The following is a 16,194-nucleotide window of genomic DNA, read 5'->3' as shown; positions in this document are numbered from 1 at the left end:
ACATGTTTCTCTATTCAAATTAAAATCAAAGATCTAAAAACGCGTACCCGACTTATAAACCCAACTAGAGGGAGTACATTCATTTTAAGATATTTTAACATGTGAGCCACCTAAAAGGACAAACGTGTTAATTTATAATAGCATTGTTTCTAAAAATATAATGCTTTCCTATTTTAGGTTCTACTACATATTTGTCTTTTCTTTTAGGAATCATGTATAAAAACATGGAAATTTACAGCTACATAGATCACAACCATGACGCTTAAAAAATACAGGTAGAGCCCAGGATTCAAAAGGCATTTCCCACTCTATCTTCACCATCTGCGTTTTTAAGTTCTGAGATCTTAAGAGTAAATGAGGCAGACGCGAGGGCACTGGTAGGAGGCAGCATGCCGCGAGGTCTCCAGTGTCGACTACACGACCGAGGACATCAGCAAGGATTGCTAATGGGATCGACGACGTTCAAAATGTACTAGCTGCCAAGAGCCCGAGACTAGTGAGTGAACACTACATTTTCATTTTTCACTAACAAGTGTTGGAAATTGATCACAGGTCATACAAACCGAGAGAAAAGGGGTAGTTTTGTTCCTACTTCCGTGCTTTGATCAGGACTCGGGAGCACCCAAATCCAACGTCTGCTTCAAAGAATAGCATTCCTCTTTGCAAAAAGAAAGGAACGTGTTTTTTTAAACGAGACCACAACTGTGGTGGTGTTTGACAATTTACTCCGTGCAACATTGAAAAGCATAATCATCAATGCAAAAACTCGCTCCTTAGAATTTCTTAGTACAGGTCAAATATCAGTATAATTCACAACTGCACTACTGGACTACATGCAGATCAGAAGATGTAACCATAAACAAACCACATACTTCACACCGTTGTCGACGCAAACACTGTCACCACTCGGGATCAGATTATTCGTCATCACTAAGATAAAGGAAGGGGGACTCCATATCAGCATGACCACTGTCATACCCCATTAGACAAATAGGGTGCTTCAGTGCATGCATTCCTTGATTTTTGCACGCATAGCAGTGACCTAAACAAAGATACATAGCTCAAGACATCAAAACATAATATTGCAGCAAGCAAACTAAACACAATCCTTATTTAATTAGAATGGAAGAGAAGACAGCAGGGGCACATACCATCATCATAAGAACTTAGTTCGTAGCAGGAATAATATTTTCTTCCATGGATCTCTTTCACCTCAGCAAAAAAGGGCGTCGATGACGAATCGCCGCCTGATTTCTCCATCTTAACGGTGAAGTTGAAGTGATGGAAGGTGTGATCATAGCTCTCCATGCTGAAGCACTGATGTTGAAGCTCATCTAGGTCATAATGCACCACGTCCTGAAAAAACACCTTATAAACAAACTTGCTTTCAGTTATAGGAGGACAAAATAGCAGAAAACCGCACGTACTTTGAATTGGCTCTTTCCTTCCTTGTACTTCTTAAAAGCCAACATGACTTCCTCACCCATCCACTTTTTACCATTCTTGATGATTTCCTCAGTAGACACTTCGCCCCTGCAACAGTACATTAAAATTGTTGCATGCTTCAAAATTTATATGAAAATCATATCAGAACATACTGTGCTATATTCTCTCTTGGAGAGGACTCAGGGACTTCAGGAGCTTCAAATGCCCCTTCTGATTCCAAAAATGCTTGAGCATCCAATTTATGCTGGGCCGGGTTACTAAAGCCATGTTTAGCGGCAATCATAGCCTCCACCATACAAGTGTATGTGTGTTCTTCCAAGTACTTATGTATATCACGACATGTTTGTGCCCTGAAACAGAAAAAAACCCAAAGGATCAACAAGATGCAGAATAATACCACACACACAAATGAGCCTAAGAAGCAATATATGGAAAACAGTATGCCATGCATGTTGAAAATTTGTTAAATAGCATTGAACTCCGTATACATATACACTGTTCTCTAAAGTGCAAGTGCAACGAGTAAATTTTTAATTAATTATGCCATTAAATGATCAATATATTGATCATGAATCCTGATCACATACGCTTCATCTTAAACTGGCATGATACCGCAAAGTGTAGTTTGTGAGACAATTGAAGAAAAGAAAACAGTTATTCCACAAGTTGTAGCATGGCTCCTACTGACATACTCCCTCCATCAGAAAAAACTTGTCCCAAGCTTGTCCCTCAAATGGATGTATCTAGCACTAACTTGGTGCTGCTAAGATACATCCATTTGAGGGACAAGCTTTTTCGGACGGAGGGAGTATCAATTAAAAAAGAATAATAGTTATTACGCCCAAAATTGCGGCATGCTCCATCTCGATCCACCATATAGCTTCTCCTCTGGAAACCGTCAACACCACTTGGTCTCATGGCCTCATGGGTACCTCACGAGGAGGAGATAAGCAGGCCGTGGATTTGACCAAAGTTTCGGTTCAGTGAGCAGATGGGGCAGGTGGAGTTAATGGATGCTACCGAGCCGGTGGCAGATATTTGCAGCAACGGTCCATTCGTTTGTACTGCCGACAAGCAAACAATCTCCACATTTATTACTGTGCAAAGGTGGGCTAGTTACTATAGCTTTAAAGCCAACGCAATCTGAAATACGCGTGAGAATACAACCCCTAGCGGGAATCTTTGCAGCCCTGGTATGAGGATCATCTACACCTGAGAGCCAAATTGAATATCCGTCTAGTCCTTGCTTAGTTATGTGCTTCAGGAGAGTGAAATCCTCCTTAAACCTGATAATCCAGGACTGGTGAGAGGGAGGGATCCGTCTGAAGCGCTTATTATTTGTCTCCTTGCAAACACCCCAAGTAGCCATGATAAAGATATCCATGATATCCAAGCTCTGTCTTGCAGCATGTATAAGTTCAAGCCTGGAACCAGCAAGAGGACATGATATTCCAAGTGAGGCCCAACAATAGGAGCTGAAGGGACACTGAAAGAAGTGGTGCTCCACTGTTTCCTCAGGAGGCACTGAACAAAGAAGGCAGGTGCAAATATTACCAATGTTGAAATTTCTTCTGCACAACATGTTCCTAGTGTTTAATTTGTTTCATGGGTCACTTCGACTTCCAAATCCATTAGAAGGGCTCATCAGCTAGTAGTACATCTCGGAAGCAGGAGTGAAACTTGCATGAACAAAGATTGGCCGTCCCCCAGACACATCTCCACACATCATTCATTGCACTGTCAGGTTGAGGTAGGAAATTTAATGGATGGAGCTGAGATTACATGTGAAATTTGCCGCCTTTAACTTTGTTGATTGATTATCTTCTATGCGTAGACGTAACTTATATGTTCTTAACAACAAGTGTTTCTAATAAAAATAGAGACTGATGAAGGCACTCTCTCTCTTTCCATTCTGCCTGTTTCCTCCAAAGAATGAACCAAAACAACATGCATGTTGTTTTACATTAGATGTTCAATATGCCTCTCTTTCTCTAAACAGATTTTGACTTTGGTCTAACTTTGGGAGGTCTTAACTGATGGATAAGGAGATGCTCTTTTTCATATACCACTAATTGCAGGCAGAAAGTCATAGAAGATGGTTCGTTAGCTTCAAACAGATCAGTGGTTACTAACTCAGTCTCAAAATCTTGTTCCTGAAAGATGAAGATGCTGCAATGGCAGCTGTGATTGATGCAGCTGTAAAAAATGGATAGAATACAGCATTTCCTTCTCGCATAAGTCAGCAGCTAGATTTTTGGGTACCCTTTCTAATGATCATATTCAATGGTGCATGTAGGGAAGAGCAGTGGCTGAGAGAGACTGAAGATCCCAGACAGATAGCTGAGATATCATCATCTATACAGAAAGAGAAAGCCCTAGGGTGAGAATCGGAAATGATTTCATTAGCCCACATGTCTTTCCAGAACAGAACCGGAAGCCATCCCCAACAGACACAAAAGTGGTCCCCCTGTAGGTGTCAGATAACTGGGATATATCTTTCCACCAGAAAGAGCCACACAATCCATGTAATGAGGAATTCCACTAGAGAAATAAGTGGACCATATCAAAGTAACCCAGGGTACATTAGTTCGTTTATAAAACCAGTTAGATTCCCCGATCTATGTTTGAACTTTGAACCAAGCAAGAAAGAACAAATATATTCTCTCCATATATTCTCCCAGCTAGTATATGTCTGTACAGCATCCCACAGCCATGGTGTCTGGCTATCTTCAATGCAGTAGTTATCTCGTCGTGCATCTAGGTCTATAAGCCACACTGCACTAATGACATGTTGTTCTGTTGTTGTTTCCTTACTTGATCCATGTATATATAAACAAGTAAAATTGTAGTGCTCTGAGGCTTCTTGCTACAGCAATGCATTTAAGACTTACAAACTACAAAACAAATATAATACGAGACGAACAAAAGCAAAATCATCATACGTACCAAGGCTCTGATACATCTTTGAGCATCTCCTCAAAAACTTCAGAGCGAGTTTCACTGTCGTTGGCAGTGTAATAATCACACCATTCCTTGGACCTAGAGCAACAAAATGTCCACACAATCAGTGGTTATTTCAAAGCTATCATTTACTTGACATAAATAATCTTCTTCAGCAATTTTTTGTAAAATTGATGATGAATTAAGCATATTTGAATGATATCAAAACTCATGAAAGAATGCTATAGGTCCATTTTTATTGCTTTGAGGCTTCTAAACAGTACATGATACTCCCTCTGTCTGAAAATGCAAATGTTTTGCGTTTTGGGACGGAGGGAGTAACAAACAACACAATAATCCTAGAGAGTAATAAAAATCAATCAATAACTATTAACCCATGGTTCGAGCTGTGCAAAAAAGAGGGCAATGCAATACCTTTGCGTTGGGTTACATGTAGGAAGTGACTGACCGAGTGTCGGTGCTTTAAACTCCCTGCTGCGCACCTCACTGGCATTCTCCTTAACGCTGAGCAAACAGATAATTAAACCAATATGCTCATTAGCTAGTGACTATTATGATGGAGGTATTGCAATAATAACCAGGCATTCTCGTTTTTCATTTCAAGGAGCTCTGCAGAGACCAATGTAGTAACGTTGCAAAATAATATGCTGTATTTGTTAGAGGCACACTTACGGTGGAGCCTTAACTGCAGTACCCTCAATGTCGCTCACCTTTCCAGCATTCTTCTCAACCCTGACCAAAACATGTTGGTTGGTGATTATATAAGTGTGGGAATAATTACTAGCATCTATAAAAGAAACAAGCATTAAAAAAGGGCAGCCCGGTGCATGTAGCTCCCGCTTGCACAGGGTCCGGGGAAGGGTCCGACCACTTTGGGTCTATAGTACGCAGCCTTTCCCTACATTTCTGTAAGAGGCTGTTTCCAGGACTTGAACCCGTGACCTCTTGGTCACAAGGCAGCAGCTTTACCACTGCGCCAAGGCTCCCCTTCATAAAAGAAACAAGCATTGCATACAATATTATTTCTTCAATGAGAATTGCGGCGCAAATAATAGCCAAAACAGATATTTGACATAAACAACCTTCTGTAACAAGTTTTATCAAGTTGATGAATCAAACATATTTGAATTATATGCAGAACGCATGCAGGTCATAATAAGCACCTGTCATTTCAACTAACCAAATCCCAATTAATAATAAAATAATAACTAAACAACAATATCATACCTATGAGTTAATTCAGGTAGATCTGTAACTATAGGTCCCTCACCGCCACTCACCTTGCTAGCATTCTTCTCAACCCTGATGAAAACATGTTGGTCGGTGACTATATGGAAGTAAGGGAAAGAATTGCTAGCTTCTTTAAAAGAAACTAGCAATAAAAAACTATTTATTCTATGAGAGTACAGATAATAGCTAACACAGATCCTTTATTCAAATGCTCATGTAAAAGGCACACACAGAATATCAGAAATAAGTAAGAAAATTTACAGTAGTTCATTCGGTGATGGTTCTTGTTCTCGTCCACCACGGGACCGCCTGAGGCGGCCTGAATATAGAACACTTTGCCGAACATGGGTTGCATTTCCAGCTTGCCTGCAAGTATTGAATGGGTGAATTCATCTCTCTAAAGAAAAGAAAAAGACCTTGGCTACCCTAAAGGAACAGCAGCAACCCTCATGGCCACTCATGTGCCGGTGGTGTTACGAGTTACTCCCTCCGTAAAGAGATATAAGAGTGTTTATATCACTAAAGTAGTGATCTAAATGCTCTTATATTTCTTTACAGAGGGAGTACAACCTAGATCATTATTTTGTGCTTTATGGGCTTATAAATTTTATTTGCCAAATGTAATAGCAGTTCATGCAAATCCCCTAGAAATATTATCTAGAAATTAAATGTCAATTCATAACGCCTACACATTGTGGCGCCACAGGCTCACAGCATGCTAATTACATATTGATCGGTTGCTAATTTCTCCACTATTCCATTCATGTATTACACTTGATTAATTTATATATGTCGTATGCTACATTTTCAAATTTATAACTTGTAAGTGGTAACAAGAAACAAGATAAACCTGGAGAATTAAAAAAGAAAAAGAAAGCGATAAATATTAAGTTATGGTTCTAAGGAGCTCCACACATGCCGATGTAGATGTACACAATTGCAAAACTTATGCGTGTATTAGCAAGAAAAAATACTCAAGAGTTCCAAGATAGATTTCTAAACCTTGGGGGCAAGCACCCATCATTCAAAGAGAAGTGCCAACACAAAATGGTCATACCTGTGAGTTGACTCAGGTGTAGGGCGTGATTGATCAAGCTTCAGGGCTTCAAACTCCCTGCTGCTTACCTCATCAGCATGCTCCTCAACCCTAACCAAAACAAGCCCGGCAATATGCTCACTCATCACTGATTAGAAATGATGGGATGTGCTGCAATAATGACCATGGCATTCTAGTTTGTCTACAAGGAGTGAAGGCTAGTGTAAATATTAAATAGCTACTCCCTCCGTCTCATAATATAAGAGCATTTTTTATACTACACTAGTGTCAAAAACGCTCCTATATTATGGGACGGAGGGAGTAATATGTATATGTTACGTGCTGGTAATAGGCACATTTGCGGTAACCATAATGGGAACTGGGAAAACAACAGCTAGAGTAACACTTACGGTAGCTTCTCTGATGTAGGTCTCCTGGATCGCCTGGGGCGATCTGAATAGAGAAGGCTCTGGCGAATACGTCCTCTCGTGGCTGCGGGCGACCTGCAAAGTTTGAAAGATCTGAAGTTAGGTTTGCTAAGATCTTATTGCTGTATAGTTGGTAGGCTATCACCATCCCGTAATTATAGAGACTGCAATTGGTATGTATTTTTAACCCACTGATTTAATACATGTATGAGAAAGAGACCACCGTATATTGGTACTGGCCAAAACCTTTTCTTTAACCCCCCGCACACATGTGCAACGTAACTAATACGTCGGGATATAATCATCATAATTCAAAGAAAACATCTCTAAGCTGGTGTTCTATTGCCCTTATGATCAAAGTTTCTCTTTTTAATAGCAATAGTTAGCTGCTCATAAAAGGGGCAAGGGGGAAAAGCTCACACAGCAGTATCAGCCGAAGAGTCTTCCCTATGATCCCTTTTGGCCCCCCCTCGATTAAGGTTCACGCACCACCACGGATTAGGAGCTTGCTCCTCGCTGTATTGAATGTCACGAGGAGTTTCAGGGTGGCCATGGCTTCCCATGGTGTGGCCGACGGGAGAACCTATTGTGGTTTCGGGGAGGTCCTCCTTCTGTAGCTGGCTGGCTCCCTGCTCCAGCTCGAGAGCTACGGCCTCCTCGCTGTGTTGACCATAGCGCTTCCTCCACCGTTCCATCTTAGCTTTCTTCCTCGCCCATTTGAGGGGAACACCATGTTCCTCAGACTGGGGGTATCGAGGGTCAGTAGGGGCAGGAGTCTGAGGGTGACGCCCGTAGTGGGGATCTCCATGACCGTCGATGGCGAGGGCGAGGGCGGCCGGCGGCAAGACCTAGGGGCCCTTTCGGCAACACCCTCGCTCCACCAAATCCTCGATTCCGCGCTTCGCGGACGCAGCGGGAGGAGGAGTTCTTCCGTCTTCGTGAGGGGATCCCGGCGACGGCTGGAGCTCGGCACGACGGCGGGTGTGTGGCGGCTCGATGCAATAGAAAGAGGGGGACAGCGGGAGGAGGTGTGGCGGCTGGAGGAGACGGAGAGGACGATGCTGTGGCGGCTGGAGGAGACGGCGAGGAAGATGCTGTGGCGGCTGGAGGCGGAGCGCTGCGCGGGGTGGCGGCGGCGGGGGCGGGTAGGGTTCCGACGGGAGGTCGGGGAATGGAGGCTGGGCTGTGCCTGTGTGTGCGTTCTGTTCGCGGTTAACAGAGAGGGGAGGGAACCGAACCGGTACCATTCATTACGCGGTGGCCAGGGGCTGTAACAAGGCTTTCTTGTTTGTTTCTTCTTCGGCTTCGGTAAAATCAGCCGGAGAGCTGCTATCACTATCAGGCTGATCTGGTGTTAATCTCAAAATAATAACTACAGTACAGTATAAAAAAAGACTGATCTGGTGTTAATCCCAAAAAATAAAAAAGACTGATCTGGTGTTAATCTCAAAAAATAATAATAAAAAAAGACTGATCTGGTGTTGTGGGCCTCTTATCGTACGAAAAATCGTATAGAAACCCATCGTATACAAGTTGGAACTAAAACGTGATGTAATTTGGCAAGGAGGGACTGGAGTACCTTGGGTTGGGTGCACGGATGCTGGAAGCAGTTGAAGGAGTTGGCGTTTGGTCCATAGCTGGTTGACGTGGAGCTCCACGACGACGACGACGACGAGAGCTCCGCTCCATCGATTGTTAAGCCGGTGGTCACGGATCGTATCAATGCGATGTGTCTCGAAACCGAGATTAGTCGACCAGGCGTACGTGTGTATTGTAGGTGGAGATTTATTTATAGACGGATTTACATATACTAGTGGTGAGGGCAGAACAGGCCATCGAGATCCACATCGACTTGTAAACCGACTCGATTTGTTGGATTTATCTATACCTACTAGTAGTACTTTATTTTCTTTAACCTGTCCTTATGGTTTTTTATCATCTATCTATATTTTTCCAAGGAGTTTATTCAGAGTTTAATGAGTTACGATTGAAAAGCACAAGTTTCTCAATACATGGGGGACTATAATTAAAAGCCAAACCATACTAGTGCACTCCTTGTGACTTTAGTTTGCTAATAATAATATAGTCGATCTATCACTCTGTTTTGTTCCCTTCGTATTTTGTTTTGAGTGAAATAAACTCCCTATCAGACATCAATGGTCCGATCTCCAAAACTAGCTGGCCGTATAGCGAGCGGTTCACACTAGCACTAGACAGGTCCTCAAAGCCTCCGAAGAATCATACTGGACAATGATCGGTGTTAGAATAAATCCGAGGCATATCATATATATTGGGGTAGGCACACGATGTAACCTATGCCAACATAATAGCACAAGCACGCAGGGGGAGCCGACGCGTGTGCTGGCGCCCGGGCGGCTGGGGTGCGGTATTGTAGTGGTGTCATGGGGAGGAGCGCCCATAGTCAGGCCCCGAGGATGTAGCCATACAGGTGAACCTCGCTAACAAATCTCGGTGCCGTGCTTGTGTGATTGTTTGGTCCTCGGATGATCAGCGATATGCCTCAGATTTATTATAACAATTGGTATCAGAGCTAGGTTGTTTTGAGGCGGTGGATCATGTTGATTCAAGGAAGGATTGATTTTCTAGGTCGGTATCGTCTACACAGAAGTTGTCGTAATACAATATGTGTTGCGCGGTTGAGATCGATCGAAAGAAGTCAAGCAAACAACAGTCTCGGCGAGTTGCGGTCAGAATCAGACCAGATGGCTCGGCAACGGCGCTTGACTCGGCGCTTGGAAGCCGCCCGGAAGGAGCGTGTGGCTGGCTGAGCCCTATGCGAGATGCGTGCTGGGGCGGCAGGCTTAGAGCATGGAGTGCTAGCGATGCTGGCCCGTGTTGGAAGCGCGACCGCGTGGAGGCGCGACTGTCAAGCTAGGCTGCTCGGGAACACGTACAACGTTGAAGCCGTAGTGAGATTTGTTTGGACCAAAAGTGGACCGAATCCACGTGTGGACCGAATCCACGTATGACACGGAGATTGACAGGCAAATCAATTGGCGAAACAAATCTATCAAGGGATATGGATCCATCAAAATTAGCAGGAGGTGTTGACAAGGCAATTGCTAGCATCGAGGGAGTTGAGCCAAGGGAGCAGATCACGTGAAGGCCAAGTTTTTTTTTGGTGGAGGCAAGACCACGCTGGGTTTACTCGTGTACTTCGGCGTCGTGGGACATCTCAGGTATTTTTCACACAATCAGTCGTACAAAGAACTATGGCACCAACAGATACCTGGTTTGAGGTGGAGAAGTTCGCGGAACTGAAAACCTTTGGTTATGACAGATATAGATGAAAGATTTGTTGGCACAACATGAATGCTTGAAGGTGTTGCTGGAGGTCATGTTAGCTAAGATGGAATTATCATGCGATGGATGGAAATTCACGAAGACGATTTGAGAGCCTCGAGTGTGTCGTTGCAGTCGAACAAGTTGGGCTGGGTCAGACTGGAGAGTCTAACGGATCGACGCAAGTCGGTTGGTACAGAAGACGGTGGTGGAATCGGCGACGATGACATATGAGTGTGATGCTGATGGTGACCACCTTCTGGGGCCTGGAAACATGTGGCGTAGGCTAATAATCCCCAAGTGCAGGGAATCATCGTAGCAATTTCCAAAGGTGGAAGTGATAAGCATGGAGTGTCGAACCCACAAGGAGCTAAAGGCAAGATCAACATTCTCCCAAGTCCTATCTGCCACTGATACGAATCTACGTACACTGAACATTTGCTTCCAACTAGAAACGAGAAATAAAACTACGCTGTGAATATGAAGAAGATAACTTTATATGATATCGAAGAGCTAAAATATAAAAGTAGGTGATGTTATCATAAATTTAGAATATATTACTAAATATTATAAATAGCGAGTGTAAAATAATGATGGGTCGGTGTGCGGAATTATCCTAGGTAATTGTTAACAAGACCGGTAATCACTATTGCAATTTCATATGAGGGAGAGACATAAGCTAACATAGTTTCTCTTCTTGGATCATATGCACTTATGATTGGAACTCTAGCAAGCATCCGCAACAATAAAGATCATTAAGGTAAAACCCAACCATATCATTATTATATCAAGTTACCTTTATTCCCATACGCCGTGACCCATTTATCCGTGTTTATGCTTCTGTCACTCAAGCAACGTAGACAATAAGTAAACCATGGACATATGTCACGACCGGTTTTCCGGGTATTAATTCCCAGAAAATGGCCCTTGTGCTCACCAGCCCCAGGATTACTGTTAGCTGATGAGGCACCAACTTGATACAGAAACTCCAAGCAAAATACAAAAAATATATAGTACAAGACCATTCTGGCCTATGAGTACAACAAATGGTTTCTAGTGGTTGATGGCGGAAGCGGTTTGTGGGTCATCAGTGTCTATGGGACTCCATTTCCCATAGGAACAGCTGACCAGGTTAACTCCTATCTTCGCGGGGCTGCTATCACCGTTGCTTAGGTTCCGGGGATGTCATCGCAACGCTCCTCTCCAAGCAAGAAATTTGGCCAAGACAATAGCCAGGGACAAGCCAGTGAGTACTTTGAATGTACTCGCAGACATTATGAACACGGGTATAATATGATAAATCATGCTCTAAAATATTCTATGGTCACAACGTCAGTCATCTCTGATGCATGCAAGTAGGTTATTTATATGCAACATGAATATGTAGTAATAGAGTAGTAATAAAGTGCACCGATCGGGTGTCTGAAGCGACGCCTCGAAAGGATAATAAATAATGGGCATGCCTTAGTCGGGCGTCTGGGCGACACCACATAAAGGGCTTATAAAGTAAATAAATAACAGCATGCCACAGTCAGGCGTCTGAGCGACACCACATAAAGGGCTTATAATGTAAATAAATAACAGCATGCCACAGTCGGGCGTCTGAGCGACACCACATAAAGGGCTTATAATGTAAATAAATAACAGCATGCCACAGTCGGGCGTCTGAGCGACACCACATAAAGGGCTTATAAAGTAAATAAATAACAGCATGCCACGGTCGGGCGTCTGAGCGACACCACATAAAGGGCTTATAAGAAAACAATCACAGTGAATATCCAGGAGGTAAAACCGTCCCAGGGATACTCAATACTTCAAATAATATAAAGGGGTTAGTACATAATAATAATAATCATAATCATCATAAGTCACACGTCATGATCCATATTCTGGTTTAGTAGTTTCTCCTCTGAAGACCGACACTAAGACCGACACTTGACCCAACCCACACTGTAGTCCTTAACCATGGACACGGCTATTCGAATAGATGTTTAATCTCTGTAGAGGGTGTACTCTTTACCCACGAGTAACGGATTCCTTTAGTCCATGGGGACTAATTCCGTCTATGGTCTTTTAATTGAAAACACACCTGACTTGCACACACCAGATTAACTTACCGGTGTCTGGAATCACCCACGACACCTGTCGAGCAAAACTCTAAGTGGGGAGGCTACAACCTCGCGTAGCATGGGATCAAATTTATATCGCGCGCTCTAAGGGGTGGCCTCTCCTCTCGGTCCCAACCGGAAACACCCATGCCCCTGGACCAGGTGGCCTGCCTACCAGCTACAACCGGTATCTTCCGCCATGGCCTCTCTGTATGGTGTGTGCTAGAAAGGGGTTGACAACTTACTGAACCGTACCCTACCTATGGCAGGGACAAGTGGTAGTACGAAACAAGTGTGGGGGTTACCGGAACAAGACTCGATCTATGGTCAGACTCAGGAGGTTTAAGTATTTCCTGCATGATTATCATAACGAATATATATTTCATCCAACAGACAGAATCACCACTCATCATACCCTATCATGCCATGCCGGACACACTCGTCTCGACGAGGACTAGGGACAAGCTCAGGTCTACCCAAGACAGAGACTTTCCCGGCTTCCTTCCGGCAGGCACAAAAAGCATACGAGGATGATTACTGTCACAAGCATGACCATTTCCAATAGCAAGTAAATCTCCAATATGCATGAGATCATTAATATGCACTCATGAGTTCGAACATATCATCACATAACATAACGGACACTCCGTGTCGAGGTGGTATTGTAATCGTGTCAGACAACACACACAAAATTATGCCCGAGTTCAGAATGCTTGCCTTCAAGTTGTGTAGAGGCAGGGTCAATCCTAAAACTTTTGAAAGTTTTCTTCTTCTCCAAAAATCCTATTTTGAAAATATTCAAATAACACATACTTCAAAAATAGTGCAAAGAAGTTGTCTGAATTTTTTTCAAATAAATCTTAAAATAAACTAGATTAAATTTGAGGGAGGTAGGAAAAAGAATCAACTCATTTGGAGTTTTATTTAAAAAGATATAGCCAGTCAAAGTTTAGTCAAATTTCTGGTTTTAAAAATAAAACAGAAAAAGAAAAATGCTTCGGATAAATACACGTCGAAGACGTACTCTGGAAATACGCCTTCATTTATCCAGCGTGGACCGGCGCTGGGTCACTGACAGTGGGCCCGCCTGGCCCACTGGTCAGGTTTGACCAGTCCACGCGCGCGTCGCCTCCTCCGACCGAACAGAGGTGGAGCTCCGGCGAGGCTCGCCGGCGAACGGAGGCATCCCTCGGTGATCCAAGGACAGGGATGGATCCGCGAGATCAGGGCGGTCTTTCCGGTGGTCGACTTGCCAGCGGGGACGGAGTGAGTCGTCGGCGTCGAGCTTCGCGGCGGCCGGTGGCTTCGGGTGTTTTGGGGGTTTGAACTACGGTGGCTTTCCGTCGAGGCTGAAGGTCTGGGCGGCTCCGCAAGATCATGTGGAGTCAGGTGGTGGTGTTGGACGGACGGGAGGGGCTCTGGTTGCGGTGAACGGAGCTGGGACGTGGCGGCGGCCGAACCGGCCGGAGTTGGGGAAGACGGCTTCCCCCCGACGATTGCTGACTGTGGGGGTGCCATGGGGGTGGCCTGAGGTCGCCTGAGTGCTCGGATGAGCTCGGGGGCCTCCTTTTATAGCGCAACAAGGTCGGTCTACATCGGTCATGGATAAGATCGTCGGCGACCGCTGTTCTGTAGCTTGCAGGGCGCTGTGTCGAGGCTGGGGATGGCGGCAGGAGATAGTGAACGAGCGGGCACTGCTCCAGGGGCGAACTGGCGAGCGGGAGTGGCTCGGGCGGCGCCGACCAGTGCAAAGGCTGTCGGGCGGCAGTGGCGGCTAGCTTCTGGCTTGCCGGAGACGTGGCGAGGGGCTGTGGTGCTCGTGGGGGGGTACGGGTCGAGGCTTGGCCCTACGCTGCGAGCGGCAGAGGGTTTGGTTAAGCTCGGGGAACAGGCCAGGGGGCGCGGCGGCTCGGGCGCGGCACGTGCAAAACGCGCGCTCTGGGCGCGCCCAGAGCACGCTCACCAGGTGCTCGGCGAAATGCCAGTGCATGCCACAAAGCTTGGGTGAGGCTGGCAACTAGCAGACCTAGGGTAGGAGTAGCTAGGAGCTTAGTGGACAAGGTTGCTGGGTCAGTGGATCAAGTTCATATTGCAAACTAAACTTCATGTCAAAACTGATCATGCCCATAAGGTGTTTGACATAATGCCAAGGGCACTAAGGCATTTCTTGGGGTGGCCAGAATCTCCAGGTTGGGGTCTCTTTAGGTGCAAAAGAGAGTGGTAAGGTCATTTGGGCAAAAGAAGAAACTTGCTAGTGCAAGTTTTGCAAAACCTCAGTTTTGGACAGGAAGAAAAGGGCATGATTGCAAGCACTTAAAATCATCCAATGGGTCCAGTCTTTTGGACTTAAGGGTTTGGTAAGGTGTACTACAATCAGGAGGAAGCTCATGGGTAAAAGAGCAAGTTAGAAGATGGTCGTAGTACAAATCATCAAGTTGGACCAGAATGAAAAAGAGGATGATTCACTCAAATTCTTCAAAGAACATCAATGGATTTTTGCATAAATATGAATAACATGCTCTTATTGACCTCCCCAAATTTTGGTAGAAGTCTTGAAGAAATATTTAAATAGGTTGTAGTGTAAAATTGCCCACTGGACCAGATTTGAAAACTTTGTGTAGAACTCAAAACATCCAATGAATGAAATATCTTTTTGCATAAAAGTGGTTTAGAAACATCACATGACATCTCCAAATTTTGATTGGAATTTTAAATAAATTTATCAAAGGGTTGCAGTGCAAATGGAACCCTAAAACCTTGAAAACCATTTTTGAGAAATAAGGCTCAGGGAAAAATAATTATATAGATAATCCCACTGATAAAAGAATTGTTTTATTTGAGAGGAAAAATAAGTCCAACAATGATTGAAAAGTTTTCACTTGGGGTAAAAACTCCATAAAATAAAGAAAAGAGTGGTTCTGAAATCAGAAGGAAATACAGAAAATAAAAGTTTTAGTTTCCTGGCAAAATTTTAATTTATAAAACAAGGTTAAAATTTTGGGGTGTCACAACACTACCCTCCTTAAAGAAAAATCTCGTCCTCGAGATTTGTTAAGAGTTGTTTTGAAAATATCTTTCCTGTTAGCTGGAACCAAAAAAATTTATTCATAGCACAAACTTGCGTCGTCGAGGTTGGTCTTTGGTAGTTACGCTTGGGATTAAAAATGCAACCGTACACTAACATACTCATGCATGGCTACTATTAAAAACAGGGGGCGCACAATCAAACAACAATTAATAATGGCGGTACAGGATCACATAGTTACAGGGCATGGACATACTAAGACTCGGTACTACTCGAGTGACTCTAGTTTACCTCGTTAGTATCTAAGCGGGCTTGCCTTGTGGACGTCGAGGTTTCTCCACGGTTTTCACCATCAGGATTAGCTAGAGGGGGTTGAGGGACTGCAGGGTCGGGGTAGCGATGATGACCATCTCGGGGATTGTTGGCCATAGTCTCGCTGGAGTGTGTTCCCAAAAGGCGACGAAGCACTTCTGGGGTCATCAAGGTATTTTGGTCGATGACCGGGGCTGTCCTCAAGGACTCGATCGGTTGTCCGAACAGCACGACTGGGTTGTCGCTGTTGGGTTCATCTTCTCCTCTTGCCGGGGCTCGGCGGATCAGCTCTCCACGAGCTGCGATCAGATCAAGAGTGATTTGATCGAACAGATCCTCTAGTGC

General features: G+C 44.3%; 1 protein-coding gene across 2 annotated transcripts; it reads right to left on the bottom strand.

Moving 5' to 3' along the window:
• Positions 1-737: 737 nt before the first annotated feature.
• LOC119275059 lies at positions 738-8,301 on the bottom strand. 2 transcript variants are annotated; one of them, XM_037555840.1, is made up of 12 exons: positions 7,522-8,301; positions 7,084-7,176; positions 6,695-6,784; positions 5,899-6,003; positions 5,635-5,709; positions 5,080-5,139; positions 4,822-4,911; positions 4,393-4,485; positions 1,599-1,796; positions 1,428-1,533; positions 1,152-1,356; positions 738-1,042 (listed from the first exon to the last, which is right to left on the bottom strand). In XM_037555840.1, exons 1-12 carry the CDS (start codon positions 7,794-7,796, stop codon positions 918-920), a joined length of 1,515 nt encoding a protein of 504 aa, XP_037411737.1. In that variant the 5' UTR covers positions 7,797-8,301; the 3' UTR covers positions 738-917. The 2 variants fall into 2 exon arrangements, with proteins under 2 accessions (XP_037411737.1, XP_037411738.1); XM_037555841.1 differs by lacking the exon at positions 5,635-5,709.
• Positions 8,302-16,194: the final 7,893 nt, after the last annotated feature.

This window comes from Triticum dicoccoides, chromosome 3B (assembly GCF_002162155.2).
Source record: "Triticum dicoccoides isolate Atlit2015 ecotype Zavitan chromosome 3B, WEW_v2.0, whole genome shotgun sequence".
NCBI lineage: Eukaryota > Viridiplantae > Streptophyta > Magnoliopsida > Poales > Poaceae > Triticum > Triticum dicoccoides.
The sequence above is the reverse complement of the archived record's forward strand: the minus strand, read 5'-3'. Positions and strand labels throughout refer to the sequence as shown.